The 27,518-nt window shown below is 35.7% G+C and overlaps 3 protein-coding genes across 7 annotated transcripts in view; 2 read left to right on the top strand and 1 right to left on the bottom strand.

Moving 5' to 3' along the window:
• The window catches only part of LOC111811491 (callose synthase 7-like), a 24,888-nt gene extending 8,722 nt beyond the window's left edge, over positions 1 to 16,166 (top strand). The window contains exons 1-34 of one of the 4 annotated variants that reach the window (XM_023698368.1): positions 83 to 179; positions 297 to 434; positions 519 to 595; positions 731 to 818; positions 1,000 to 1,122; positions 1,213 to 1,330; positions 1,498 to 1,829; positions 2,661 to 2,713; positions 2,960 to 3,020; positions 4,081 to 4,162; positions 4,248 to 4,297; positions 4,414 to 4,500; positions 4,711 to 4,815; positions 5,145 to 5,239; positions 5,318 to 5,399; positions 5,517 to 5,680; positions 5,822 to 5,948; positions 6,127 to 6,230; positions 6,329 to 6,437; positions 6,533 to 6,684; positions 7,254 to 7,363; positions 7,440 to 7,559; positions 7,661 to 7,729; positions 7,848 to 8,031; positions 8,140 to 8,251; positions 8,678 to 8,800; positions 8,947 to 9,065; positions 9,196 to 9,279; positions 13,168 to 13,280; positions 13,354 to 13,583; positions 14,235 to 15,032; positions 15,145 to 15,195; positions 15,327 to 15,512; positions 15,624 to 16,166. In XM_023698368.1, coding sequence (XP_023554136.1) covers positions 177 to 179; positions 297 to 434; positions 519 to 595; positions 731 to 818; positions 1,000 to 1,122; positions 1,213 to 1,330; positions 1,498 to 1,829; positions 2,661 to 2,713; positions 2,960 to 3,020; positions 4,081 to 4,162; positions 4,248 to 4,297; positions 4,414 to 4,500; positions 4,711 to 4,815; positions 5,145 to 5,239; positions 5,318 to 5,399; positions 5,517 to 5,680; positions 5,822 to 5,948; positions 6,127 to 6,230; positions 6,329 to 6,437; positions 6,533 to 6,684; positions 7,254 to 7,363; positions 7,440 to 7,559; positions 7,661 to 7,729; positions 7,848 to 8,031; positions 8,140 to 8,251; positions 8,678 to 8,800; positions 8,947 to 9,065; positions 9,196 to 9,279; positions 13,168 to 13,280; positions 13,354 to 13,583; positions 14,235 to 15,032; positions 15,145 to 15,195; positions 15,327 to 15,512; positions 15,624 to 15,944 — 4,770 coding nt within the window. In that variant the 5' untranslated portion in view covers positions 83 to 176 and the 3' untranslated portion in view covers positions 15,945 to 16,166. Of the gene's footprint in view, positions 1 to 82; positions 180 to 296; positions 435 to 518; positions 596 to 730; positions 819 to 999; positions 1,123 to 1,212; positions 1,331 to 1,497; positions 1,830 to 2,660; positions 2,714 to 2,959; positions 3,021 to 4,080; positions 4,163 to 4,247; positions 4,298 to 4,413; positions 4,501 to 4,710; positions 4,816 to 5,144; positions 5,240 to 5,317; positions 5,400 to 5,516; positions 5,681 to 5,821; positions 5,949 to 6,126; positions 6,231 to 6,328; positions 6,438 to 6,532; positions 6,685 to 7,253; positions 7,364 to 7,439; positions 7,560 to 7,660; positions 7,730 to 7,847; positions 8,032 to 8,139; positions 8,252 to 8,677; positions 8,801 to 8,946; positions 9,066 to 9,195; positions 9,280 to 13,167; positions 13,281 to 13,353; positions 13,584 to 14,234; positions 15,033 to 15,144; positions 15,196 to 15,326; positions 15,513 to 15,623 lie in introns of those variants that run through there. The other 3 variants (XM_023698366.1, XM_023698367.1, XM_023698365.1) reach the window with 3 other exon arrangements.
• A 1,390-nt stretch (positions 16,167 to 17,556) lies between these two features.
• LOC111811553 (probable receptor-like protein kinase At2g42960) lies at positions 17,557 to 21,926 on the top strand. Its single transcript, XM_023698457.1, has 8 exons — positions 17,557 to 17,742; positions 18,874 to 19,600; positions 19,685 to 19,789; positions 19,877 to 19,999; positions 20,206 to 20,376; positions 20,465 to 20,594; positions 20,898 to 21,107; positions 21,439 to 21,926. Exons 1-8 carry the CDS (start codon positions 17,649 to 17,651, stop codon positions 21,559 to 21,561), a joined length of 1,683 nt encoding a protein of 560 aa, XP_023554225.1. The 5' UTR covers positions 17,557 to 17,648; the 3' UTR covers positions 21,562 to 21,926.
• A 2,559-nt stretch (positions 21,927 to 24,485) lies between these two features.
• On the bottom strand, positions 24,486 to 25,917 carry LOC111811959 (probable WRKY transcription factor 28). Of its 2 annotated transcripts, XM_023699039.1 has the most exons (3): positions 25,431 to 25,917; positions 25,162 to 25,305; positions 24,486 to 25,061 (listed from the first exon to the last, which is right to left on the bottom strand). In XM_023699039.1, the coding sequence occupies exons 1-3, from the start codon at positions 25,811 to 25,813 to the stop codon at positions 24,713 to 24,715; spliced, it is 876 nt and encodes a 291-aa protein (XP_023554807.1). In that variant the 5' UTR covers positions 25,814 to 25,917; the 3' UTR covers positions 24,486 to 24,712. The 2 variants fall into 2 exon arrangements, with proteins under 2 accessions (XP_023554807.1, XP_023554809.1); XM_023699041.1 differs by lacking the exon at positions 25,162 to 25,305.
• Between the last annotated feature and the right edge of the window lie 1,601 nt (positions 25,918 to 27,518).

Below are 27,518 nucleotides of genomic sequence, written 5' to 3'. Positions count from 1 at the left end.
CGCGGTTGGGGGGGGGGGGTGCGAGATAGATAGATAGATGACTCATTGCGTGCACTTATTCACCCCAAGAAAGGATGCTGTAAACCAAGTTAGTCCAAAGTGTAACAAATTGATAGCAAGGTTGGGTGGGTAATACAAGTCGATATCTTTGATTAACTTAAAATTATCTTTTGTGAATGGTTGGTAATCACATCTAAACAATTTCCATTTTTCAATTTATATAATCGTCTTTTAAATTCATAACAGATCATTGTTCAAGAATGCTCAATCTTATTCTTGTTTTCTCAATATGCCAGATGGCCAACGTTGTCTATGGGATTCTGTATAGCAATGTCCATCCTGTTAGTGGAGAATCGTTTCAGGAGGCAGAAGCACGTGATGAGGAATCGTTTTTGAGGGAAGTTATCACTCCAATTTACCAAGTTCTTCTGATGGTAATCACAACTTTTATTTGATCAATTTACTTGTTGCCAAGTTTGATAAGATTGCATCTAAGAATTATTTACTTGGCACAAAAGGAAGCTAAGAGAAACAAAGGAGGTAAGGCTAGTCATTCTACCTGGCGGAACTATGACGATCTCAATGAGTATTTTTGGTAAGATTCACTATGAGTAAATTCACATTGAACTTTTGATAATCTTGACTTGAAAATTTATTATAAGATTCACTATAAGTAAATTCACATTGAACTTTTGATAATCTTGACTTGAAAATTTATTTATTGATCTAGGTCTGACAGATGTTTCAACCTTGGATGGCCTATGAACCCAAAATCAGATTTTTTTAGGCATTCAGATTCTATACAACCTGCAAATGTGGTCTCTCTCTCACACACGCTGTTCTTTCTTTGTGCTAGTTGATTTATACATTGTTCTCTTAGTGGCAGATTAATCCAGCTGAAAATGTCTTCATTAATTGTCTTGTCCATGCTTTTCTTATGCTTCGTTTTTGTTTAAACAATTTTAGAACATTCATGTGGAGCCTATATTTGAATTTTAGAATCCTAACCAAGTAGCTGCTGGAAAGAGGAAGCCCAAAACAAATTTTGTTGAAGTCCGTACCTTTTTGAATCTTTATAGAAGCTTTGACAGAATGTGGATATTCTTTATATTGGCATACCAGGTTTTGTCAACCTTTTGGCTTTCATTATATTACTTTTTTCATCATATTTTTTCATGGAACTCAATATCATCTATAATTCCATAATTTCAGGCTATGGTAATAATTGCCTGGAGCCCTGGTGGATCTCTTATTGCAGTTTTTGATGCTGATGTCTTCAAAAGTGTTTTGAGCATTTTTATTACTGCTGCTATTCTTAATTTTTTGAGAGGTATGACTTCAGTCCCGATTACTTTCTGTTTTGTATAATTTTTCAGGACGTGGTACAAAAACTGCGGATTCTTGTGAAGCTTTCTTTTTATGATTGTCAAGTATTAACCTAGCTGACGATTTAAAGTTTTATGGCAATTTTCATCTTGATGTATGCTTTATCTGCAGCTACTCTGGATATAATTCTAAGTTGGATTGCATGGAGGAGCTTGAAATTTACCCAAATACTACGTTATCTTCTAAAGTTTATAGTGGCAGCAGCGTGGGTCGTGGTTCTGCCAATTGCTTATTTTAATACCGTGCAAAATCCCACTGGACTTGTGAAATTTTTCAGTAGTTGGGCTGCGGATTGGCAGAACCAGTCATTTTATAGTTATGCCGTTGCAGTATATTTGATACCAAATATATTGTCTTGCTTACTATTTTTGCTTCCACCTTTGAGAAAAAAGATGGAACGTTCAAATTGGCGAATTATCTCATTTCTAATGTGGTGGGCTCAGGTCAGTATGTTTAACATTCATTACTTCAATTTAATTCATTGTTTGCTGGTTGTTTAGCTGCTTTATATTGGCGAATTATCACATTTCTAATGTGATGGGCTCAGGTCAGTATGTTTAACATTCATTACTTCAATTGAATTCGTTGTTTGCTGGTTGTTTATGTTAGAAATAACGACTCTCCACAATGGTATGATATTGTCCACTTTGAGCATAAGCTCTCATGGCTTTGCTTTAGGCTTTCCCCAAAGGCCTCATACCAATGGAGATGTATTCCTTACTTATAAACTCAATGATCATTCCCTAAATTAGTCAATGTGGGACTCCCTCCCAACAATCCTCAACAATCCTCCCCTTGAACAAAGTAACACTACAGAGCCTCCCCCGAGGCCTATGGAGCCCTCGGGTAGCCTCCCCTTAATCGAGACTCGACTCCTTCTCTGGAGTCCTCGAACAAAGTACACCCTTTGTTCGACACTTGAGTCACTTTTGACTATATTTTTTAGGCTCACAACTTCTTTGTTCGACATTTGAGGATTTTATTGACATGGCTAAGTTAAAAACATGGCTCTGATACCATGTTAGGAATCACGACTCTCCACAATGGTATGATATTGTCCACTTTGAGCATAAGCTCTCGTGACTTTGCTTTGGGCTTCCCCAAAAGGCCTCATACCAATGGAGAATTAGCGAATGTGGGACTCACTTGCAACAATCCTCAACAATTTAGATGCTTTGTATTTTGAGCCTGGCTCTTGGTTTATTTTTCATCTCATATTAAAGGTCTGGTTCTCTTTATTCTTATATCTGATGTTTGGTTTGGCCATACTGCAGCCTAAACTTTATGTAGGAAGAGGCATGCATGAAGACATGTTCTCATTGCTGAAGTAAGTATACCTTTAATTTATTGCTTTACATCCAATTTATCCCAAGGAGTTGAGGGAAGTTCCATTCTAGTGCTGCTACATTCTAGCATTGCAACCTGTGGCTTCAATTTTAGGTTTTATTTGTAATTTCTTTGTTGTCTACATAGAATCTTATGCAACAGAGCTTTTTGGTTACCTGAGTGTTCTGCTTTGCTACCTTTTCCTTTTAAATTATTTGTTTTGTTGACAAAATTTTCTTGGGTTCAGGTATACACTGTTTTGGATTCTGCTGCTAATCAGTAAGCTAGCATTCAGCTACTATGTGGAGGTAGGTCTACTTATCAATCAATAATTTGATTGTAGTATCTTACAGAGATCATAAATGCTATTAATCTAAGTTTATAGATTATCTTTTGCTTTTGTTTTTTAAAGGGAATACTTGTAAAATACCTGTAATCTTATTCATTTTGTGATGTGATATGAAAAGGAGCGAACGTTATGGAGCTTTTTTTTTTTCCCTTTTTCTTTTTTCCTTTATAGAAAAATAGAAAATGAAATTAAATGGCTAATATATGGTTACTCAACCACCAGGGTATGACCTGACTTAATGGTTAATGGGGTCAATGTAAATAACAAACTCCTTAGAGGGAATGACCTACAAATTAGAATTTAATATCTTAGGAGGTTCTTTTTGACAGCCAAATATAGTAGGTCAACCAGTTGTCTTGTGACATTAGTCGAGATGCGTTCAAGCTTACACACACACACGCATATACATACATACACAATGCCATTAACTTGATTTCTAGCTTATGGGTTTTCTTCTCGCTCTTCCAAGTAAATTATTACTCATGATGGATAAATCGTTTTAATAAATCTGGTTCCTTGATTGGTTTAGTTATACACTGATGATTGAATTCTTTTCACATTCATCGCAAGCATTTGGGATGGGGCCAGAAAAAACGTTTTTGTTTGTCGTTCATGCGTGTATCTGAAAATAAACTACTCTTCAGCTACAATATGGTCTTTTCTATTATTAAGTTTAATTTTTATTTCATTGTCAAGGCTGAATGTGACTGGAATATATCTCTTGTAGTAGATTCGGGTGATGAGTTGTCTATCAGAAGTTATTCAAGTGGAACAACTAAGATCGATTATAACAATATTTCTCCAAGTAATAAAGAAGGACGTGAACTACTATTAGTCCTTACCTCTCTATGATCTGTTAGACTGGATACTGAACCGCTTATTTGATACAATAAATTCAGGAACTAAGCATGGCATAACTAAATTTCCTCATTGTCTATACTGTGGAATTATTTTGACCAAGTTTAGGGGAAACATTTATATTGTTGAGAATCTTATGTTTATTATTTGCTTTCGAGTAGATATATCCACTCATTGGTCCTACAAAGTTGATTATGTCAATGCATATTGATAATTATGAATGGCACGAGTTCTTTCCACATGGTAAGGTTTTATTATTCCAAGAAATATTAAATGTCGTATTAAGATGCTGTTGCTGTTACTAATGGTTACTTTGGAATAATTGCAGTGTCAAATAATATTGGGGCTATTATAGCAATATGGGCTCCAGTTGTCCTGGTAAGTGATAACTAGAATTTCATGAATGTACGATGGACCACATTTAAGATAAGTGTACTGCTATTGCTACACATCATATGACATGTACTAATGTTTTCTTTCTTGCTGTTACGTAGGTTTATTTTATGGATGCACAAATTTGGTATGCAATATTTTCAACAATTTTTGGGGGCATTCATGGGGCCTTCAGCCATCTGGGTGAGGTTAGTGCCAAGTATCTTTCTAACAAGTGAAATTATACTATCGCCAACAGTTTTAAGAATACATAGTAAATAAAAACAATTTTTTGTTTTTGTTTTGGGGGCAGTATTATAAAATTGAACTTCTCTTTTACAGTTACTCGACTGTTCAATTTTGAACTGGTTGAATGGAATTTTTTTATGATATTATTTTCTAACCTTCGTATTTTTTAGATAAGGACACTTGGCATGTTGCGATCCAGGTTTGAGGCCATTCCTTCAGCCTTTAGTGAACGACTGGTTCCATCATCAGAGAGGAATTCCAAAGGAGAGAACCTGGTAATGTTTGTTTCTGTCATTTATATATCCCTTCGATTATAAACTTCAGATAGTACAGCATGTTATTCTTTTTTCACTAAGTACGGAAGTCCATACCAAATTACAAAAATGATTATATTCATTGTTTTTAACTAATGAAAATAGCATGATTTGGAAGTTGGATAAGGATCAAATAATGTGAAATTTCAAAATGTCTTATTTCAGAATAATTTCTCTTGTTTAGTGCTTTCAAATTCTATCTGGGGAGGCAATAGTTTCAACTTATAATTAACGACTTCTAGTCATTACTTTAATTATTCCTTTTGTTTTATAAAATGTATACTTTATAGTCACAGGAGGAAGTAAATAAGAATATTACCAACTTCTCTCATGTCTGGAACAAATTCATACTAACAATGCGACAAGAGGACCTGATCAGTAATAGGTAATCACCCAATCAAATTCAATTTATATAAAATTTGGAAGTTCCCATCATTTTCCCGTGACTGATACTTTCATGCAGGGATAGAGATTTACTACTTGTTCCATATTCTTCAAGTGATGTCTCCGTTGTCCAGTGGCCTCCTTTCTTGCTTGCTAGTAAGGTATAAAGGATCATTGAAGACTTGTAAGATAGCTGAAAAGCATGCTTTGTATTTTGTTGTTTTTGAATTGAAGAAAACTAGTTAGGTGACTAAGCTTTTTTTCTTCAATGATGCTAGATTCCAATAGCATTGGATATGGCAAAAGACTTTAAGGGAATAGAGGATGCTGACTTATTCAGGAAGATCAAAAGTGATGATTATATGTATTCTGCTGTAAGAGAATGCTATGAGACACTCGCAGATATAGTAACTGAACTTTTGAAGGATGAAGAAGACAAGAGGTAGGGGGATCATAATGTTAACGTTTTATTTTTATGTAGTCATGATACAACTTTTCCTGCTAACAGCTTTTAGTAGATAAAAAACACTCCTTCCCCCCTATCCATCCTCAGGATAAATTGATATTTTCTCGTATAAAACAGGATTGTGCGGCAAATTTGCCATGAAGTAGAAAGTAGCATACGGGAGAAAAAATTCTTAAGCAATTTCAAGATGAGTGGCCTTCCTTCACTCAGTGAGAAGCTGGAAAAATTTTTAAAACTTTTAGTGGTATGTGTTTATTTTAGTGAAAACAAGAATAGCAACGATGATGATACCTTTGATAGACCGATGAAATGGACTTGATTGTGTTTATATTTAATCATGTTTTTTTTTTTTTTTTTTTTTTTTTTTTTTTTTTTTNTTTTTTTTTTTTTTTTTTTTTTTTTTTTTTTTTTTTTTTTGACAGCGTGATGATGAAAATGAAAATGAAGTTGGTGAGTCACAGATAATCAATGTTCTCCAAGACATCTTTGAGATTATCACGCAGGATGTCATGGTTAATGGCTCTCAGTAAGTCTTTTTGAAGTATAGTACGTGAAAAACATTGTCTTCCGATGAAACTTGTTTGATATTCTTGTATGTATATAACCGTTTGTTTCCAATGCAAGAATTCTTGGAGCAGAGGTAGATCCTTATGATAACTCTGATGGGAAGCAGGGGCAGAGGTTTGAGAATATTAACATAGAACTTACACACACCAAATCATGGATAGAAAAGGTTCTCTTAGCTATTATCATTAAGCTTTTTAATGGTATTTTCTTTACATTATCATTTAAAAATGAGGGTTTATCCTATATTGCATTTTTTAACAGGTTGTTAGGCTTTCTTTACTTTTGACTGTCAAGGAATCTGCAATTAATGTGCCTCAAAATTTGGAAGCCCGTCGGCGTATCACATTCTTTGCGAATTCATTATTTATGACCATGCCTAAAGCTCCTAAAGTCCGTGACATGCTATCTTTTAGGTCCGTCATTTTAGATTTTCCTTTCACGCATTTCAATCTCTATTTTGATGAGTAGTTTTTTTTTTTCCTTTCTTTTTTTGTCTTGTGAAAAAAGATATTTTCTGCGATGTGCTAAAATAAATAGGTATGTTCTGTTGGCAATTGATGATGGTCATTTCATTGCAGGTTTTATTTATTTTTCTAAATCTTCTTATGGTGGTAGTTGTTTCTGTATTTATTTTTAGTTTTAAAATAAGGTCACCTACACACGCAAATAAAAAAAAAAAGGGAAAAAAGAGAACTTAATAACTTTCTGACGTCATTATTTTCCTGAATGCAATTTTTCTTTGCTATTAAAGAAAGTTGCGTTGTGGCTTTAAAATTTGGAGTACCTCTTGGAGCAAAGAGGTGGTTACTGTCTCAACTACTTGATGTTTTTTTATCATAAACATTGATTTTTTTTTATTTTTTTATTATTATTATTTTTTTTTTCATTTGAGCATTTTACTTACTTTTGTCTATTGAGTTGCAGTATACATTATTGTTTTTCTATTTCACCTCCTGCTTTGGTAACTCAGTTTCTTTTTTTTTNTTTTAACTCCTTATTACAAAGAAGACGTCCTTTATTCCGATGAGGAACTTAGAAAGGAAAACGAGGATGGGATATCCATTTTGTTCTATCTCCAAAAGATATATCCTGGTGAGCTTAATCTTCCTGCCGTTTTTACATTTAATGCCATGGACAGCAACTTACACTTGCGTTGGCTGTATACTAGATGAATGGACCAACTATCAGGAGCGACTTAGAGAACCAAAACTTGGGTATACTGGAAAGGACAGCAAGGAGTTAATACGCCAATGGGTATCCTACAGAGGGCAGACATTATCAAGAACAGGTTGAAAGAAATTTCCTCTATCTCTCTCCCTCTTTTGTGTTACAATTAATGGACCCTAACCTTAATACTTGCTACATTTATAAATCTTGATGGTTTATCAGTACGAGGTATGATGTACTACCAAGATGCGCTTCGGCTTCAGTTCTTTCTGGAATTTGCTGGGGAGAATCGTATGTTTTCTAATTCTATTTTGCTATTATCATGAGATTCAGAATCTAAGCCCAATCATGTTCCCAAACTGAGTAATTGATATACTTAATATCTAGATTTTCCTTATTTTCTTGACAGCTGGTGGTTATCAAAACATGCACTTAAATGAAAAGGATCAGAAAGCATTCTTTGATCGTGCACAAGCTCTGGTTGACTTAAAATTCACCTATGTTGTCTCATGTCAAATCTATGGTGCCCAGAAGAAGTCTGATGATGCTCGTGATCGAAGTTGCTATAGCAATATTCTCAATCTGATGTTAACGTAAGTCAGCTGTTAATATGCTGTTGCTAACCTTTACAAATTTCAAAGACTACCTAAAAGTTCCCTGATTTTATTATGGATAGAAGTAAATAAATAAAAAATATGCAGGTATCCATCTCTACGTGTTGCTTACATAGATGAAAGAGAGGAGACAGTGAATGGGAAGTCCCAGAAGTTTTATTACTCAGTTCTCGTGAAAGGAGGTGATAAATTAGATGAGGTATGGGAGAATAGCTTCTGAATTTTATACTTGCCCGCTGTTATATTAGTAGTTGCAACCATTTTCTGGTTACTTCCAATTTTGCATGCGATGTGCACAATTATTTTAAAAATTGCATTTTCTACGTAGGATTCTGATATAGTTCTTATTTTTTCTTAAAAAAATAAATAATTGGAGCTTTAGGCTTGATTTGACCACATAACTTCTTTTACCACAAAATTTGAGGTATGGTATACTTTTATTTTAATTCTTTGAACAATTCCTAATGATAATCATGGTCATCCTTCAGCCTTTATCTGTAGGCAAGTGGTGGCATAAGTGTCTTGGTTATGTTCCTCATTGAAGAGTAGCAGCTGGAGCTAGGAGTTAATTTTTTACGGGAGTTTCCCTGGATTTTGCAGTTCTAATTGCTTGCTATATATTTAGGAAATCTATCGAATCAAGCTTCCAGGTCCTCCAACAGCAATTGGTGAAGGAAAACCTGAGAATCAAAACCATGCCATTATTTTCACTCGTGGACAAGCGCTGCAGACCATAGACATGAACCAGGTGATTTACCTTTCCGTCTTCGGTTGAAGATAGTGTATCATGACACCTTTTTACTGTGTCATTGTTCAATTTGTAGGATAATTATTATTGTAGAAAGTTGATTGTTTGCAACTTTACAAATCTCAACAAGTTCATGTTTCTCACAGGACAACTATTTTGAAGAAGCTTTCAAAATGAGAAATCTTTTGGAAGAGCTCCAAAAAACCCGTCATGCAGATCGAAAACCCACAATCTTGGGTTTGAGGGAGCATATCTTTACTGGAAGGTCAGTTAAGTTGAATCTAGTAACTGCTATCTGAGAATGCAAGTAGTCAGTTTTCAATATAGACATTTTTGGTTTGACATTTAATGGTTGACGATGCTTTATACCTGTTTCCTTCCCGTATCTTCTACAGTGTTTCATCTCTTGCATGGTTCATGTCCAATCAGGAAACTAGTTTTGTAACTATTGGCCAACGAATTTTGGCAAATCCTCTAAGGTAAGTCATTGATTTATCTTTATACAATTTCAATGTATGTGCAATACTTGCAAATATATGACATTGACTTCCTGTATTTAGTTAACTTTTGGATTTAATCAGTAAGCCTATCTATTAATATTTTAACTTCTTTTTTTATGGGCATTTTGTGGGTCTATGTGTGTCTTGGTGCTTTTCCAGTTTCTGTTTTCCTTTCGACACTCTTTGTCATCTTGCAATTTTGAAAATGGCTGCAAAATGGTTTCTTTAGATGCTACTAAGAAATAGGGAAGGTGTAAGCCATTTTTGGTCTAAGAGATACCTGCATGAGAACATGAACTGGTGGCAAGAAGATTTGCAATGAAAGTAAGCTAATTGTAAGGACTATTTCCAGGGATTTAATTATGGATTGCTTTATTTCGTTCATCTACTTTTGATCTTTTCTTCAACCTTGTAGTGCGTACTCTATTGCTATCACGATCATTTTCCTTCCCCTTTGCTTAGGTTTAGTACTAGCTTGTAGAATAGTGCCTTGCACAAAATTATACCTTAGAGTTGTATGATTGACAATAAAAGTTAATCTTCTCTTTCAATATTATTATTATTATTATTATTATTATTATTTTGTAATACCAGAGTTATGCAATCATCATCAGTAATAAACTATATCATTGATATCATCTCCAACAACTAAATAAATGAAAAGAACCTAGTCAATTTTATCTGCGTTTCTATCTTGGGCAATTACTCTTAATGAATAAACTTAATTCATCATTAATTATATGGTTGCACATGGACAAATTTTGACAATGCCAAATCTAAGAAGTTCATTGGGTACATCTTGGAGTTAGATTCATTTGGTAGATATATGTATTAGATTATTCATGTATAATACATGTATTAGGTAGATTCGTGACTTAGTATTTGGTACATGTATGACCATGGAGGATTTTCCAAAAGGCCTATATAAGGACCACCTATGTAGAGATTTCAAATCAACTAAGAAGAGAATACATCTCTTCCTCTAGAAAATAAAAAGACAGATTTGAGTGTTGAGAGAATTCTGCCTCATTTTCATAAAAATTTTACATTGCTCCAACAAAGTGGTATCGGAGCCAAAAATGGTGAGTTCTGGAAAGATGTCGTTGGGTGCTGTACTACTGCCATGTCTAGTGAAGTCAAACTACAATAACTAGAGTATTGAGATGCGATCCTTGCTCGGGCGCAAGATGTATGAGATGTACTTCAAGAAGATTACACCGAACTAGAGAAAATTGGAGAACATGACAATAAGTGACATCAGGACGCAGAAACAAGCACGAATGAGGGACAAAACTGTTGTGCACTTATTATTCCAAGTAGTTCATGAGTCAAATTTTGAGAAGATAGCAAACGCAACAATGGCCAAATAGGCATGAGACATGTTGGCAAAAGGTCTTCAAGGGGGCTGATCGACAAAGTGTGACTCCAAACACTTTGCAGTGAATTGGAAGTTGAAGGAGTTGGAAGGCATATCCGACTACATCACACGTATACAAACTGTGATGAAACAACTTAGAAGCAACGATGAAATTCTCAAGGAGTCGTGGGTTGGAGAGAAAATTTTGTGGTCGCTGAACGACAATTTTGAGAATGTTGTGTGCATCATCAAGGAGTTGAAGGATCTAGAAGATCTAATTGTTGATGATCTTGCAGGATTGCTAGAGGCACACAAGCTGTGCAAGAAGAACGAGTCGCAGAAGGAAGCTCTACAAGCCAAGGCGTCCATCAAGGACAAAAAGGTGCTTTACACGCAAAACTCAAGGACGACAACACAATTTGGTATCTTGTGGAAATGACGGATAGTTCATGAGCTTCCTTCTACTTCACAACACGAATTATTATTTACAAGTAGGTGGTGTGGAAGGTTCAATCAAGGATGTGTATTACGTACCTAATCTCAAGAGCAATATTTTAAGCATGGGGTAGCTTATGGAGAAGGGATTCTCAGTATCTATGAAATATCGGTTGTTGCAATTGAAAGATAGTGTAGGGCATTTGGTAGCACAAGTTGAAATGACCAAAAATCGCATGTACAAGCTAAATTTTTGCCTTAACAATGTACTGCGGCCAAAGGAAAAATCGGACTATTCTTGACATGGTCCGATCAATTATGAAGAGAAAAGGAATGTCGAAGGAGTTTTGGGTGGAAGCAATATTGTGTGCGGTTTATAGGCAGAATCGATGTCCTCATGAGAAGTTGGGAGATCAGACACCACAAGAAGTATGGAGCAGATAAAAGCTTTAAACTGTTTGATTTGATAGAGAAGGTGGTGTTGGTCAGTCGGGATGTGCAAGTGAATGAGTCTAGTTCATGGGATTAGGAAAGATCCACTGAGGTGATAGTCGAGAAAAAAGAATCATCTGCACCAACTAATACTCCACCAATTGTCAATGATGAGATGAGCCTAGACATCCAAGGATGCGCACCATGCAAGACTTGTACGACTCGACAAGTGAGGTACATTTAATTTGTCTTTCAGTGGATGCTGAATTAATCACTTCTAAAGAAGCTATACGAGATGAGAAGTGACAAACAACCGTGGATGAAGAAATAAGATCCATCAAGAGAAATTAGATGTGGGAGCTGGTCGAATTACTAAAGGGAAGTTAGCCCATGGTAGAAAAGTGGGTGTACGAGAAGAAGATGAATGCTCAAGGCAGAATAGAGCTGTATGAGGCGAGGCTCATTGTAAAGTGCTATCAACATAAGGCAGGGATAGACTATGATAAAGTGTTTGCGCCGGTTACAAGGATGGAGACAATTCGTTTCTTCATTGCTTTGGCAGCTCAATTAATTTGCAAATTTTTCAGATGGATGTAAAGTCGGCTTTTTTGGATGACTTGCTAAAATTATAGTTCTACGTAGAGCAACCACCGGGATATGAGAGAATTAGGGGAAAAGAGGAAGGTGTTGAAATTGAATAAGGCACTTTTCGGATTAAAACAAGCACCTTGAGCTTCGAATACCCGCATCCACAGTTACTTCAAGAAGAATGGGTTTACTCAATGCACAAATGAGCATGCAATCTATGTGAAAAAGAAGAGAGGTACTTTGCTCTCTGTCGCTATTTATGTTGATGACTTCATTTTTATGGGGAATAATGATGAGATGATAGAGGAATTCAGAAGAGTGATGACTCGAGAGTTCAAAATGATGGATTTGGGCCTGATGAAGTACTTCCTTGATCTAGAGGTAAGACAAGAAAATGATGGAATTTACGAGTCACATTAAGCATATGCGAAGGAAATTCTGAAGAGGAATAAAATGATGGGTTGTAACTCGGTATTAACACCAATGGAACCTAGAGCGAAACTTTCTAAGTATGATGGTGGGGAACGAGTTACAATCCATAGGACCTACTTTCATGAACAGATTTTGATTTTGAAAAGGCCAAAATCTAAGAAGTTCATTAGATACATCTTCGAGTTAGATTTATTTGGTAGATACATGTATTAGATTATTCTTGTATCGCCATAATGATAGTACGTGTATTAGGTAGGTTCGTTATTTAGTATTTGGTACATGTATGGCCATGGAGTATATTTCAAAAGGCCTATATAAGAACCACCTAGGTAGAGATTTCAAATCAACTTAAGAAGAGAATACATCTCTTCCTCCAATAAAATAAAAAGACAGATTTGAATGTTGAAAGAATTCTGCCCCTTTCCATAAATATTTTACGCTGCTCCAAAAGTTACAACATTTCTCACTTATCCCGAAGTTATATGTTTTTTGTGCTACTGTTTACCATATGTATTTTGGTGGTGAAAAAACATTCTTATTTGATTTGAATTTTAAATTAGTCCAATATGTTGAAACGTTACTATCATGGATGGGTTTCATAAGCTCACATGTCACTTTCACAGGGTACGTTTCCATTATGGTCATCCTGATGTATTTGACAGAATCTTCCACATAACTAGGGGTGGCATCAGTAAAGCTTCTAGAGTCATTAACCTAAGCGAGGATATATTTGCTGGTATTTCTTATTTCAATTGAAGATGATATTCCTAAAGATTCCACCAGTCAATTAATTGTGCTAATCTTAACAGGATATAATTCAACTCTTCGTGGGGGGTTTGTCACACACCATGAATACATCCAAGTAGGCAAGGGGCGAGATGTGGGCATGAATCAAATATCACTTTTTGAGGCAAAGGTTGCAAATGGGAATGGAGAGCAGACACTTAGTCGTGATGTTTATAGGCTTGGGCGTCGTTTTGACTTCTACCGAATGATGTCCTTCTACTTCACAACTGTTGGATTCTACTTCAGTAGTATGGTATTATTTCCATAAGCAATATCCGTTTGAGTAGTATTAACGTATAATATATATATGGCTTTGCACTATCCTTGAATAACTGCTCAAAATGTTCCCCTTAAGATCAACACGTGGGCTCCTGACTTCAAATAGGTCAAGTATTTACTCAGTACATGTTTGTGTGCTTGGATTTCTAACTAATATCTCGTCTTAAGTAATAGATAGAAAGATGTAATTGCTTCTGCTAACTGTGTTTATATGTAAATGCTAACATCAAGAGAATGTGTACGTATTAATCTTTTTCCGGCAAAGATGCAATATTTTTTTGCTCAAAAAAATTATTGATGCGCATGTTTTTTTCTATAGGCAATATTTGTTTAGTAGGCTATTGCCAACTTGACTGAACTTAAATACTTGATAGGCTATATTAAGATATCCTGATAGGCTTGAACTCTGTGGATAGTTTTGGTGAGGGGCTGAATCTTTTTCGTAGTACGAGTTCTAAGACCTATTAAGTCCTTTAGTGGGAAGAAATCTTCTTCCAAATTCGAGAAGGTTTACAGTAAATGATTATTCTTTGACTTCCGATTCACATATGGTGCTTTCTGTTGCCTGCGCATGTTCGTCATAATGCAAGGATCATTCTTAGCTTTTGAATTATACAACTCGCAGGTGACTGTGCTGACAGTATATTTATTTTTATATGGACGTTTATACATGGTTATGAGTGGTGTTGAAAGGGAGATTCTTGAAAACCCTTCCATACGTCAGACGAAGGCTCTTGAAGAGGCTTTGGCTACCCAGTCTGTATTTCAACTAGGCTTGTTGCTGGTACTACCAATGGTTATGGAAATTGGCCTTGAAAAAGGATTTCGCACTGCCCTTGGTGATTTTGTTATCATGCAGCTGCAACTAGCTTCTGTTTTTTTCACATTTCAGCTTGGAACTAAAGCCCACTTTTATGGTCGAACAATCTTGCATGGAGGTTCTAAATATCGAGCTACTGGTCGTGGGTTTGTTGTTTTTCATGCAAAATTTGCTGATAATTACAGGCAGTACTCAAGAAGTCACTTTGTCAAAGGCTTGGAACTTTTTATTCTGCTGCTTATTTATCAAATCTATGGAAATTCATATCGCAGTTCAAAACTTTATCTATTCATCACTTTCTCCATGTGGTTTCTGGTTGCCTCCTGGTTGTTTGCTCCCTTTGTGTTCAATCCATCTGGATTTGACTGGCAAAAGACGGTTGATGACTGGACAGATTGGAAAAGGTGGATGGGAAATCGTGGTGGAATAGGGATCTCCCATGACAAAAGTTGGGAATCTTGGTGGGATGGAGAACAGGAACACTTGAAAAGTACAACACTAAGGGGAAGAGTGCTAGAGATAATACTTGCTTTACGATTCCTGTTATACCAATATGGAATTGTTTACCACCTTGATATATCTCATAGCATTAAGAGCTTCTGGGTACGGATTTTTTCTATTATCACTAAGATATTTTCTCTCATTATCCAAATGATATTTCTTTGGATCTGCTGCCAATATTTCACTGTTGTTTTTCGCTTCAATGTCTATCCAGGTTTATGGACTTTCTTGGGTTGTCATGTTAATTGCTCTTGTTGTCTTAAAGGTATTCCCCTACACAAGGATCTCATATCATTTTCTTACCTCGAAGGCTGATTTGCTCTAACATGTTTACTATTTTAGGCTGGTTAATTTGCCCTCTTGTTTACTGATGTTTATGTTTCATGTGGCTACCAGTTGGTATCCATGGGCAGACGAAAATTCGGTACCGACTTCCAGCTCATGTTCAGAATACTAAAAGCTCTTCTCTTCCTCGGTTTCATGTCGGTCATGACTGTCTTGTTTGTAGTATGGGGCCTCACAGTATCAGATCTATTTGCAGCTCTCCTTGCGTTCTTGCCTACTGGATGGGCCATCCTTCTGGTAAGTTCTGCCATTATGCTCTCATATGACATTGTTTGTTTAGCACAGCTTTCTTTAAATAAATTACATGCGAAAGACCTGGTATTGATTCATCTTTATCTGTTTCCAAAGATTGGGCAGTCATGCAGACCGATGATGAAAGGCATAGGATTCTGGGAATCAATAAAAGAGCTTGCAAGAGGGTATGAATACATCATGGGTCTCGTTATTTTCATGCCCATAGCCATTTTGTCCTGGTTCCCATTTGTATCAGAGTTCCAAACACGTTTGCTGTTCAATCAAGCATTCAGTAGAGGTCTGCAGATTTCAATGATTCTTTCTGGAAGAAAAGATACGTCATTACACGAAGGTGTTGAAAACTGTCAACGACCAAAAAATGTCGAAACAAATAACTTGAAGCAGAAAAACAACGTGAAGGGAGAAATCTTTTGAATAGAGGGACCTTAAGTACTTATGCTTTATTAATTCTCTTTTTTTGTGGTGGAAATAACATACATCTCGTGAGTATTTATAGTGGAGATTGCACAACCTATCTCCTAAACTTCCTCCTCAAATTTCTAATCTCTTAGATCAGCAAGTGATGATTATTGTAAAACTTCACACGTTTACCGTAGTTTAAGATTAACAAATTTTGACATTCAGTGATGTTTTTCCCGACTCTCTTGCATATTATTTGTCTACTCTCTAATCCATAGGAACTATATAAAATATTTGATGATATGCAACCCATTGATTCTGATATAGCTGCTCTCCCCAATGGATCATACGTACATATATATCCCAAGGAGCAATAAGTCCTAAAATGACAAACTCGATTAACTGGTTTTAGAGGTGGAAAAAGGAAGAAAAAAGTAGCTGAAGGGAAACCGACAATCATTGGAACAGAGTTAGTAGGGACTCCAGTGGCCCACCTGAGGGGTCATCCTTAAACAACACCCCATGCTTGTTGCTCACTGCACAGATCACCCGTTTCCCTCAGGTCACCGCCATTACTAATCTCATCCAAATTCTCAACTTTATAACTTCTCTCCCGATCTTAGAGGTCCACCATTTTTGTTGGCGTATTATCCGGTGTCTAACTTTGATTTCATTTGTAATGCTTCAAGCCCACCACTATTATCCACTTTAGTCTACCATTGTCAACTTTACAATTTTTAAATATGTTTGTCGGGGAGAGGTTTCCACACTTTTGTAATAAATGCTTTGTTCCCCTCTCGAACAATGTGGGATCTCACCATGTGTATTATCTATATTGTCAATTCGAAAATAATTTAACTATTTATAAAGATTAGTCCCGATCTCCATAAAAAAAAAAAAAAAAAAAAGAATTATGGATATTAACTACTAACACAATGTAATGTTTTGATTAAAATATTTGACTACTTAAAAATGGTATTATCCGATAGAAGATTAGCCACTTTTATAAAAAAAAATCTTCTTTTTCCTCCCAGCTACTAATCTAGCTTCTTCAATTAACTTTTCTAATCTAATTTACTGAAAAAAGAAAGAAAAAAAAAATAAAAAAAAATGTATTTTGATTTTAATCAGCATAATATTACAATTTCCGAATTTGGTTTCAACTGAAAACTCTTTTATTATCTTCTAAATGTTTCATTTAATTCCCATTAATTTTCCTATTATAAAAATTATAAAAGCTCGACAATATTAAAATATTTGATTGTATTCCGTCAGTGGCTAAAAATTGTAGGTATAAAATTAAGTAATTGAGCGCTCCCAGTCTTTATCATACGCATTTTCATCACTAATTTAATTCATCTCCCCAAAACACACGTGTAAAACAAAAATCTCCCCCAAATCAAATTCAATTAAATTTCTCAACATTATCTTTAATATATTTAAATCAAATTATCAATTAACTCAATTTCAAAGCCTCCTGAAATTTTTCTTATACTTTAAAAATATTAAATTAAGAATTACCAAAAGAAAAATATATATATATATTTTTATTACATTCATAGGCTCACTCAAGATTCGGATAATTTTTTTTTTTTTTTTTTTTTTTTTTTTTNTTTTCATTGGTATCCGCTACGGGCAGGCAATCGGCTAATCCTAGAGCCTACCATTATTCTCCGTCGATCCTCTCTGCCAATTCGTCATTTTGTGTTGCCACGTTATATGATTCACTCCTCGCTGCCCTTCATTCCCGATTTACCGTCTTACATTTTCCCCGCCGATCTGGTTTACTGGCCGTCACATCCAGATACTTGGGGTTGACTCTCTTTCTTTCTCAATCTCTCTCTTAATTACTCAACTCTTTGCTGTTTATTCAATGCTTTTTTTTCTTACCCAGCTGTTATCTGCAGTGCCATAATCCTGTTCACTTTGTTCTTGCCGTTTTCCCCATCTCCGGCGACCTCCATTGCAACCCCAGTTTCTCTTTTAACCTTTTCCAAGCTCCTTCTCGCTTCTGCATACTCAAACCCACCATTCTCACCTACCCTTTTCCCCCCGACTTCTCATTCCCCCATTGTTGTTTGTAATTTGTAGATTCTCTTCTCTACTTCTCTCTCTCTCCCACATAAATTAGCTTTCGTTCTGCTATTTATCTTGCATTTTCCTCTACCATTCCTACAATTGTTGCTGACCCTTTGAGGCTGCTACCCCCGAGAGAATCTGGAATTGGAGGGTCTGGTTTTTTTCAGGTCGATATTGGACTATCTATGCTTATTGGGTCCCAGTTGGTTAAAATAGAAGCCCTTTCTCTGCTTCTTTGGGATCTTAAAGAGGAAGATCAAGGGGGTTAGGCTAGATCTGTTGAAAGGTGGATGAATGCTTTCTACTTTGAACCACTTTCCTTTGTTTTCTTTAATTTGTTCACATTTCTTTTTTATGTCTTTTACTTGAATCATAAGTGATGCCTTCTACAAATTCATACCTTTTGTTTGATAGATTTAGAACTTTTGATTTCGCTGTTGGTGGTTCATTACTCTGGGTTTTCTTCTACAATGGGATATTGAATTTATTTTGCTTTCTTCGTCATCATGACTTGTACATACGAGTATCAGTCGGGGTTTGTTGTGGAAAGAATAGAATCCAGTTGAATGCTCAATGCTGATGTAAAGTATCTTCCTTAACCGTATTAGTTTCCCTTTTTGTGTTCTATCTCTGGATTTATGCAATATTTTAAGAACTTGTGAAGGAGATTGCAATTTTTGGAGGATATTTCTTATTATGAACTTTGTGTTTTAAATGGCTGTCTAATTGTGAAGAAACTTTAGTGACTTGTGTTATTGATACTAAGCTCTCTCAGGAATCTCTTACCTATAATTTGAGACTGCATGATGTTTTGCATCTAATTCTCAGGTCTAAATGTCTTGATTTATCTGCGGCTGGAACTTAGGGGTCCGAGCCAGTTCGAAGTTTTGGCATCTTGAGGATCAACCATCAGCTATGTCATCTGGAACTACTTTGAATACAGAATTATCAAAGAAAACGTCCTTCCTTGGTTTGTCCCTATGGGTTTTGATCTGCTTATGTGTTGGTGCATTTATTGTTTTGATTCTTGGTATCTTATCTGTATGGGTGATGTTTCAAAGAAAAACAAGGAGATCCCCAGAAAACTTCTCTACTTCTCAAATACCAAACGTCTCGAAGGATATTAAGGTGGATAGAATCGCGATTCAATCTGCCCACGGAAATCATCTTGAGAACCTTTATCATTCTATTCATGATAAATCAAATGAGAAGAACTCAGAGAAGATGATTGGTCATTTGAGCATGAGCAAGTCGAGTGATCCTGATAACATAAGCCAATGCAGCTCCAATTACTATCATGAAAGGGTTTTTAGCTCACATTCAGGAGAAGAAGGAAGCTCTGGGACTGTTAGACAGCAGTCTTCCATGTCGTATGGAGGATATGGAGGACTTGTGACTGCCTCTCCTCTCGTTGGCTTACCCGAAATTTCACATCTTGGTTGGGGTCATTGGTTTACCCTCAGGGACCTAGAATTTGCGACACATCGTTTCTCTCCAGACAATGTTCTTGGTGAAGGGGGTTATGGGGTTGTCTATAAAGGCAGACTGATAAATGGAACTGAGGTTGCAGTAAAGAAACTTCTCAATAATCTGTAAGGAATTTAGGAGTTTGAAACTTATATAAAACTATTAGCAATGGTCATTGTTCTCTTAAAGTTCAATTTCCTTCTTCATAGGGGACAAGCAGAGAAAGAATTTAGAGTTGAGGTGGAGGCCATTGGTCATGTAAGACACAAGAACCTCGTACGACTCCTTGGCTATTGCATTGAAGGAGTTCATAGGTACTATTTACACTGTCAGTATGTCTTTAGTTGACTATTTTGAATCGATTCTCAAAGAAAATGGCTTTTCTCTTTTTACTTGCACAGGATGCTGGTCTATGAATATGTGAACAATGGCAACTTAGAACAATGGTTACATGGCGCTATGCGGCAACATGGCACCCTTACATGGGATGCCCGGATGAAGGTGCTTCTTGGCACTGCTAAGGCGTAAGTAACATCAGTTTACACATTTTTATGAACTCGGCACTCTGATTACGTACGGTTTCTGATGACCTGACATTATTTGCTTCAGTTCTCTTTAATCTCAGTTCGTTCGTCCAGTGGTTTTAATTTTTGGGTAGAACATTACTTCTAAATGACTGCAAAACTTTCAAACTTGAGAATGTTACCAAACTTCTTTTCCCTGAATACAGGCTAGCATATTTACATGAGGCAATTGAACCGAAGGTTGTCCACAGAGACATAAAATCTAGCAACATCTTAATTGATGATGAATTTAATGCAAAGGTTTCAGATTTTGGATTGGCCAAACTTTTGGATGCAGGAGAAAGTCACATCACGACTCGAGTGATGGGCACATTTGGGTATATGCTTATTTTTCATTCTATTCTATAACCTATTGCGATAAAGAATCTTCACATAGAAGCTAATCGTGTTTTTCGTTTGTCCTAGGTATGTGGCACCGGAATATGCCAACACTGGCTTGTTGAATGAGAAGAGTGACATTTATAGCTTTGGCGTTCTCCTTCTGGAAGCAATTACGGGAAGGGACCCTGTTGATTATGGCCGTCCTGCTAATGAGGTACTTCTGACTGTTAATACTATTGGTGGTTAGTTTCGTTCATGTATGTATGCTGGCACATAATGTAACGGCCCAGGCTCACCGCCAGCAGATATTGTCTTCTTTGGGCTTTCTTTTTTGGGCTTCCCCCAAGGCTTTAAAACACGTCTGCTAGGGAAAGGTTTTCACACCCTTATAAAGGGTGTTTCGTTCTCCGCCCCAACCAACGTGGGATTGTGGGATCTCACACATAATTTCCGTATCTCAATTGACATTATTAGCTTATGTACTTCCCTGCCAGTAATAGTGTACTTTATTCTTCAGGTTAACCTTGTTGAGTGGTTAAAAGTGATGGTAGGCACAAGGAGAGCTGAGGAAGTTATAGATCCAAGTCTTGAAACTAAACCTTCTACACGCGCATTGAAACGTGCCCTTCTGATTGCGCTTAGGTGTGTGGATCCTGAGGCAGATAAGAGACCAAAAATGACTCAAGTTGTTAGAATGCTTGAAGCTGATGACTACCCATCACGCGAGGTACGTGTCGATGAAATATGCGAACCAAGATAATAAATCATACTGCTGTTTCCTGCCTCCTAAACGACCTTCTCTCTTGCAATCCTACTGTTCTGTTAAAAAATTCTCTGGTCAACCAATTTCTTATTCATATTAGTTCACTCACAATTGTAGTAAAGGGCTAATGGGCATTGCTCTACAATAGCCAAGGATCTTATTTCCACCATGCAGCAGTGTTACTGTTCTGAATTTTCTTTCTCATTGAGATAGACTTTAGGCCAACATATTTCATACTGAAGCTATTAATGATGTCAATCATCAGAAATTGAGAATATGGAGAATTGTTTTGTAGGATCGGAGGAGCCAAAAGAGCAGCACGGCGAACTCGGAAATAGAGTCGACGAAAGAGACCTCGAGTCCAGCTGAGGTTGGAAGTAAAGCAGTGGATTCAGAGAGCAGAGAGGGGAACGCATGAGTGGTTTGAAACTAGCTCTTCTCTTATTATCATTGCTGGTAGCATGGTTTGAAAGCAGTTGGATGGGTGATGGTCCATTTGTTTCATAGTACATATCACTACTGCACCCTTTCTAGATCACATAAAGTTATATATATAGAGAGAGAGGGAGAGAGAGAAAAATGTTTGTTGTGGCCACTTGCTCTATCATTCCCTCTTTCACATGATTGTAATTTCTGCTCCCTCCCCCTTTTTTTCTGAGAGAACAGAACTCTCTTTTTCTTTTCTTTTCTTTTTTGGCTTTAATTGTTGGTTCACTTACCATTGTTATTATAAATTATTAATTTTTTTTGGAAGAAAAAAAAAAAAGAATTTATTTTGAATAACTCTCCATGTTAAATGAAGGCATCACAGCCCAACCAGAAGCTTTTTGGGTTCTTCTTTATTTAATGGGCATTGCTTTTATTTTCATCTTTTTCAAGCACACTTCTTCTTCCCCTTTCATTGGGTATCCATCCTCTGTTTTAATATCATTTCCATCTCCTTAATTTCCGTGAAATACTATGATGATGTCTTGTCCCCAAACCCCATCTTATTATTACTTTCATCTTCCATTATTATTGGATAATCTTCATTTTTCTCTACCCACTTTTGTTGTGTCCATGTTAGGTGTTTTTATTTTCCTTTTTAGTTCAAACTTTGAAAGGTTTTGTAAGGACACTGCTAAGTAATATATATAGTTCTCTATATTTCATTCGCATTAGGTAAACTAAGTCAAAGCGTTTTTATTCAAATTTTATATGGAACAATTCCAACTCGGTTAATGATGCCTATAGAGATGTTCACGAGGCAAGGATGACATCTCTGCCTCTGTCTTCTCCTCCATTTAAATCCATGTTTCGGTAAGATTTCCTATGGAAAATTTGGAGGATTGGGTTTTTCACAGAAAATTGTTCCCTATTATTATTTATAACAATAATCTAAAATTTCCTGACTTAGAGTGATAGGACAGTGAACAGCTTGAGATCGGTTCGGGTTTGCTCGAAAACTTAAAGCATCAAGCTCTTGTCTCACTCCCTTTCAAGATGGATCTCTGCTAGATAAATAAATATCTCTAGATATCTCTCTACCGGTCTGATATTGAGTTGGATAGTTTATATAGTTTCATGTTTCTTTCTTTTTAATTCCAAACCTAACTATTAAATTACTGATAATTTTATCGCATTTAATTCAATAAATGCTTCCATAGTTTGTTAGCCTAACTTTTAATTTGACTCCTTTAAGCAAAAGGAATATGTTGATCATAATTAATATTGCAAAATGAAAAGAAAAAAAAATGCTACCTAATAGTTGACAATTGAAAAAAAAATGCCAAATTTGATAGCCATAGTTTATCTTCTAGAGAAGCAAGTCGAGAGCCGAGCCCATGGTAGCGCCGTCTCCAACTAACATTCTCATGCTAGTACCAATGAAAATGAATCGAGATTGAATTAATAGCCATATTCGAGGGTACGACCCATTTGAATAGGATCAATTCTATAGGTTATATAACTATATCCTTGAGTTCTTATTCAAGGGTCGCCTATTTAGCCTCGAGGACAACGAACCTCTATCGCTTATTAAGTGGTACAACTCACATTCAAATTCGACAAACTTGGAACTCCATGTCTTTGTAACGTTCCTTGGAAGACACAGCATCCAATAATTAATGTAAGGTTGACCTTGAAACTTGTCATTAAACAGGCTGCAAAAAGTCAACTCTCCATTCATTCCTCTACCGCTTGAAACCTTCCTTCTTAATTTTAGCTTGTTTTATAATGAAAATGATGGGTTTTTTTGGGATTACAAAGTTGAAAATAGGCCATAGATTTTAGAGATGTTTAAGAACATAAATGAATATTATGTATACAATATAAGATGAAACATGCATGCATATCTATACTAATGTTATCATAATTAATGTATTAATTAGTTGGAGATTATTATATGGAAGAATTTTGACATGATTTATAAAGTTAATTAAACAAATCTTTGTAATCCAAGTTGGAGATTGCGAATTTGACCAGCAACCAACCCACTTGATCTTGATGCTTCATCTGTGCGTCTATTTGAATAGAATCGTGTTTGTTCATATCTATGCTTAGATTTAATCAAAATTAACTGAAATTTTGAATGAATTCAAGAACATATTGGTTGGTAACTACTCGGGTTCGACTAAAATTTCATTTTGAACCCGTTCGACTAAAACATCAATTACTATCTTAAAACAAATAATTAAGGTAAGATTGTCCACAATAATCAAAATAACGATGCCTTCACCAAGACAACTTCGATCTGAATCATTTAAACGACATATCAGTCTCTGTCAATCAAGGCAGAGATTATTGAGAAACGAGATGTAGTCTTCATTTGAAAATCATCAAGAAGGACAAATTATCAGCCATGTTGACTGCTACCTCATTCATTAACTCCTGATATTGCAATTATTATGGTTTGTTTTGCTTTAGGTTTTTGTTCTGATCCTGCTTTGTCTTCTAAATTATTGTCTAATTCTCTCACTTCCTCCATCCTACAACATCGATCTCACATCGGTTGGAGAGGAGAACGAAACATTCTTTACAAGGGTGTAGAAACCTCTTCCTGGCGGAAGCGTCTTAAAAATCTTGAGGGTGTTGGATGAAAGTCTCACGTCAGCTAATTTAAAGAATGATCATGAGTTTATAATCAAGAAATAGTATCTCCATTGGCATGAGGCTTTTTGGGGAAGCCCAAACCAAAGTCACGAGAACTTATGCTCAAAGTGGACAATATCATATCATTGTGGAGAGTCATGTTACTCTAACATAAGGAAAGCCCGAAAGTGAAATATCAAAGAAAACAATATTTAGTAGCAGTGGGCTTGAGCTGTTACAAGTTCATCTGCATGCATGGGTGAACCTAATCACGATGATGAACCAAAATCAAATATAAATAAAAACACCCTCCAAAAATGTTGGAGAGAAAATTGGTCTTTTACATACGTAGACAATGCAAAAACATGCATGATAAACAACGTAGGACAGGTTCTGACGCCTCCATTATATGTTAGCTACATGGGTTTATCCTAATACAATAGCCAGGAAATATATATAATATATACACAATATAGATATTATTCTGATAAGGAAAGATCCTATTTTTGAGTGAACAAATCTTGCAACAAACCATAATGATCAGGCATTTGAAGGCTTAGATTCTGGTACATCCCCGATGCCGGGTCGGCTCGAGAGTTGGTCGGTAACAAATGCGAAAAGAGTTCATGAGGAAGCGTAGGACCAGAGGAGGGTGCGGTGAGCGACGTCGACGCCGCGGATGCATAAAACGGAGACGACATGATTCCAGCAGAATGGCCTCGGAGTGTAGCTGGGCAATGGTGGTTGTGTTGACCTTCATATGTAGTAATCACCACAGATGGATCTTGATATGATCTTTCCACTCGCTTCTTCACTAAACACTTTTGACTCGTGCATCTGTAGTAGCTTCTGCAGGTTTGTCACACATTTATCATATTACTACATTAAATAAATCTATAATGTAATTAACTTACAAGGTAATTAAAAGGTGAAAATAATTATGATTAACCTTGGGTAAGGACTGTTTTTTACTGCCTTTTGTCCATATTTTCTCCATCTATATCCATCTTCAAGGTGATCTATCTCACTCTTTGTCAAGAAAGCAAACCGTGGCTCCCTCTGCCTCTTCTCTTTCTTTTTTGATATGTTGTTCCTTATAAAAATAATTATATTAATTATTATTATTAATATTTTTTTTTTTTGAGTCAAATCCTCCTCCAATTAAACCATAAAAAAAAAGATTCAAAAAAAAAATTCAAAAATTAAAAATTCACATACTGTTTCTTGGACTTTTCTTCATCTTTTGGGTCCTCTTTGATGCTCTTGATTGAATCTTCTTCAACGACGGCCTCATTAGACGAAGACGACACAGAAGAATTCTGGGTGGTTGAAGATTGGTTCAAATTCTTGCCTCCACAAGAAGCCTTGTTTTTCGACACGTCGTCCACCGGAGAAATGACTTCAGATGAAGAGCACGACACGTCGAACGCTCTCGACAGGCTGTTGTAGTCCAACGAGGTGTCCAAGAAGTTAGTGAAGCTCATCAAAGCAGGATCCAACGGTGGGTGCTGCTGATGGAAGATCGAACGGTTCATATCCAGCTGGTTGTAATGGAATGGATCATACGGCTGGTATAGATTCTTCCCTTCTTCATTTGACATTTGGAAATAATATGATCAAATAAATTAGGGTTTCCCAGATCGATGAGTCTCTGAAGAAGAAGAAGAAAAAAAAAACCCCAAGCTTTTGCCTCATAAACTCTCCACTCTCCTTTTGTTTTTTTTTTTCTTTGTTAATTCATTGCACATGAATTGACAGGCCTTTTAAAAAATTAATGTTTAATTATTTAAATAATTAAATATTTTAGATCTAGAAAATATCGGCTCTTTTATTTTTTAACTGGGTCAATTTATCAGCAGTTAAAATACACAGCAATTCCATTAATTTAATCTCAACTATCTACAAAGTAATTGCAGTAGAAAAAAAAAAACTTAATTTACGAGTCGCAGTCATTAGTAGTCAACAATTCCAGCTTATAATGTATTGATAACCCTACCCATTCCTTCTGACACGACGCCACGTGTGACAAAACCGGCACCGGCGTTTGACCGTTGTTCCGGCACGTGGGAAGACGTATGTGATGGTGGTGGTGGTGGTGATCAAACCCTGACGTCATTTCAGAAGTCATCAAAACCCTAATTCCCATTATTCTCGCCCCGTGATTTAAACCTTTTTTTTTTATTTTTTTTAAATATATATTTATTTAGTACATATGTGTATATAAAGTTGTTATGTACATATGTGTGACAAAATAAATTATTGTTAGGGCTAAAAAAAAAATATTCGAACCCCGAGATTTACGATTTTTAATATTTTAAGTTAAACCAAACATGAAAAGAAGGAAGGAAAAAGAGAGATAAGAAAGAAGGGTTCCTAATCAAGTTGACTTTGATTAGACGTGTCTAAATAGACCTAATCAACTGTTCACAATATTATTGTTAGATTATGTTTCTTCATTTCATATTTAGCACCTTAATTCGTGTTCAACAAATCTAATGTTTAATATAAATCAATGTTGTCCAACAAAGCCCTAGCATTTTGTATTTTGCCTTTCCTCTATTCGGGCAAATCCGACATTAACCAAAGTCCCCATTAATTTTTACATTTGGTTATTACATTCCAAAATTTTACAGTTTTACCTAAGTTACGAGTTTAATTTAATATATATATATATAGCTTGATTTAGTTGACATTTTTGGTATACCCTTTCCGTAAATTTATTTGTTTTTTTTTATAAACAAAACAAAAAGACGTCAACAAAATGTGTGTAAACATGGAACATATTTAAAATTTTCAAATTACTTATATTAGTAACGACATAATCCCAGCTAATACGAAGAATCCTTAGGTGAGAGAAAATATCCAGGATTTTTTATTTTATTAATTAAAATAACAAGTTTGACTCGGTCAAACTTATTGAAGTTGACACATTCCAATCTAATAATTTTATACAATTTTTCCTATATATATATATATATTTTAAATAAGTATTATTTGAATTATGAGTGTTGTAATTAAGTATGAAAGCGTTGGGAGCAATAAGGGGAAAAGAAATGAAATTATAATATATATATATATAAGTACAATGTATTAAAAGCTTTAATTTCAATGAATGCATAATGATGCCTATAGAAAAAATGAAGGAAATGAGACCTATGGTTCCGCCAATCAAGAAATTTTAATAAATTACTAGAGATTAAAGAAATAGAGAGTTAGTTTTGTTGGGACGAGAATAGTCAAAAAGCTAAATTTTATTGGACATAGTTGACCCTGTGACATAGGCTGCTTTTTTAGGCCTTAATTTGT

Source organism: Cucurbita pepo, chromosome LG15, assembly GCF_002806865.2.
Source record: "Cucurbita pepo subsp. pepo cultivar mu-cu-16 chromosome LG15, ASM280686v2, whole genome shotgun sequence".
Taxonomy (NCBI): domain Eukaryota; kingdom Viridiplantae; phylum Streptophyta; class Magnoliopsida; order Cucurbitales; family Cucurbitaceae; genus Cucurbita; species Cucurbita pepo.
The sequence above is the reverse complement of the archived record's forward strand: the minus strand, read 5'-3'. Positions and strand labels throughout refer to the sequence as shown.

Coding starts and splice junctions, on each gene's coding strand:
- LOC111811553 (XM_023698457.1), top strand. CDS start 17,649: ATGATTCACTCCTCGCTGCCCTTCATTCCCGATTTACCGTCTTACATT. Junction 19,601..19,684: donor AAGAAACTTCTCAATAATCT/GTAAGGAATTTA, acceptor CCTTCTTCATAG/GGGACAAGCAGAGAAAGAAT. Junction 20,377..20,464: donor CGAGTGATGGGCACATTTGG/GTATATGCTTAT, acceptor CGTTTGTCCTAG/GTATGTGGCACCGGAATATG.
- LOC111811959 (XM_023699039.1), bottom strand. CDS start 25,813: ATGTCAAATGAAGAAGGGAAGAATCTATACCAGCCGTATGATCCATTC. Junction 25,306..25,430: donor GAAGAAAAGTCCAAGAAACA/GTATGTGAATTT, acceptor TATTTTTATAAG/GAACAACATATCAAAAAAGA. Junction 25,062..25,161: donor AAAAACAGTCCTTACCCAAG/GTTAATCATAAT, acceptor ACAAACCTGCAG/AAGCTACTACAGATGCACGA.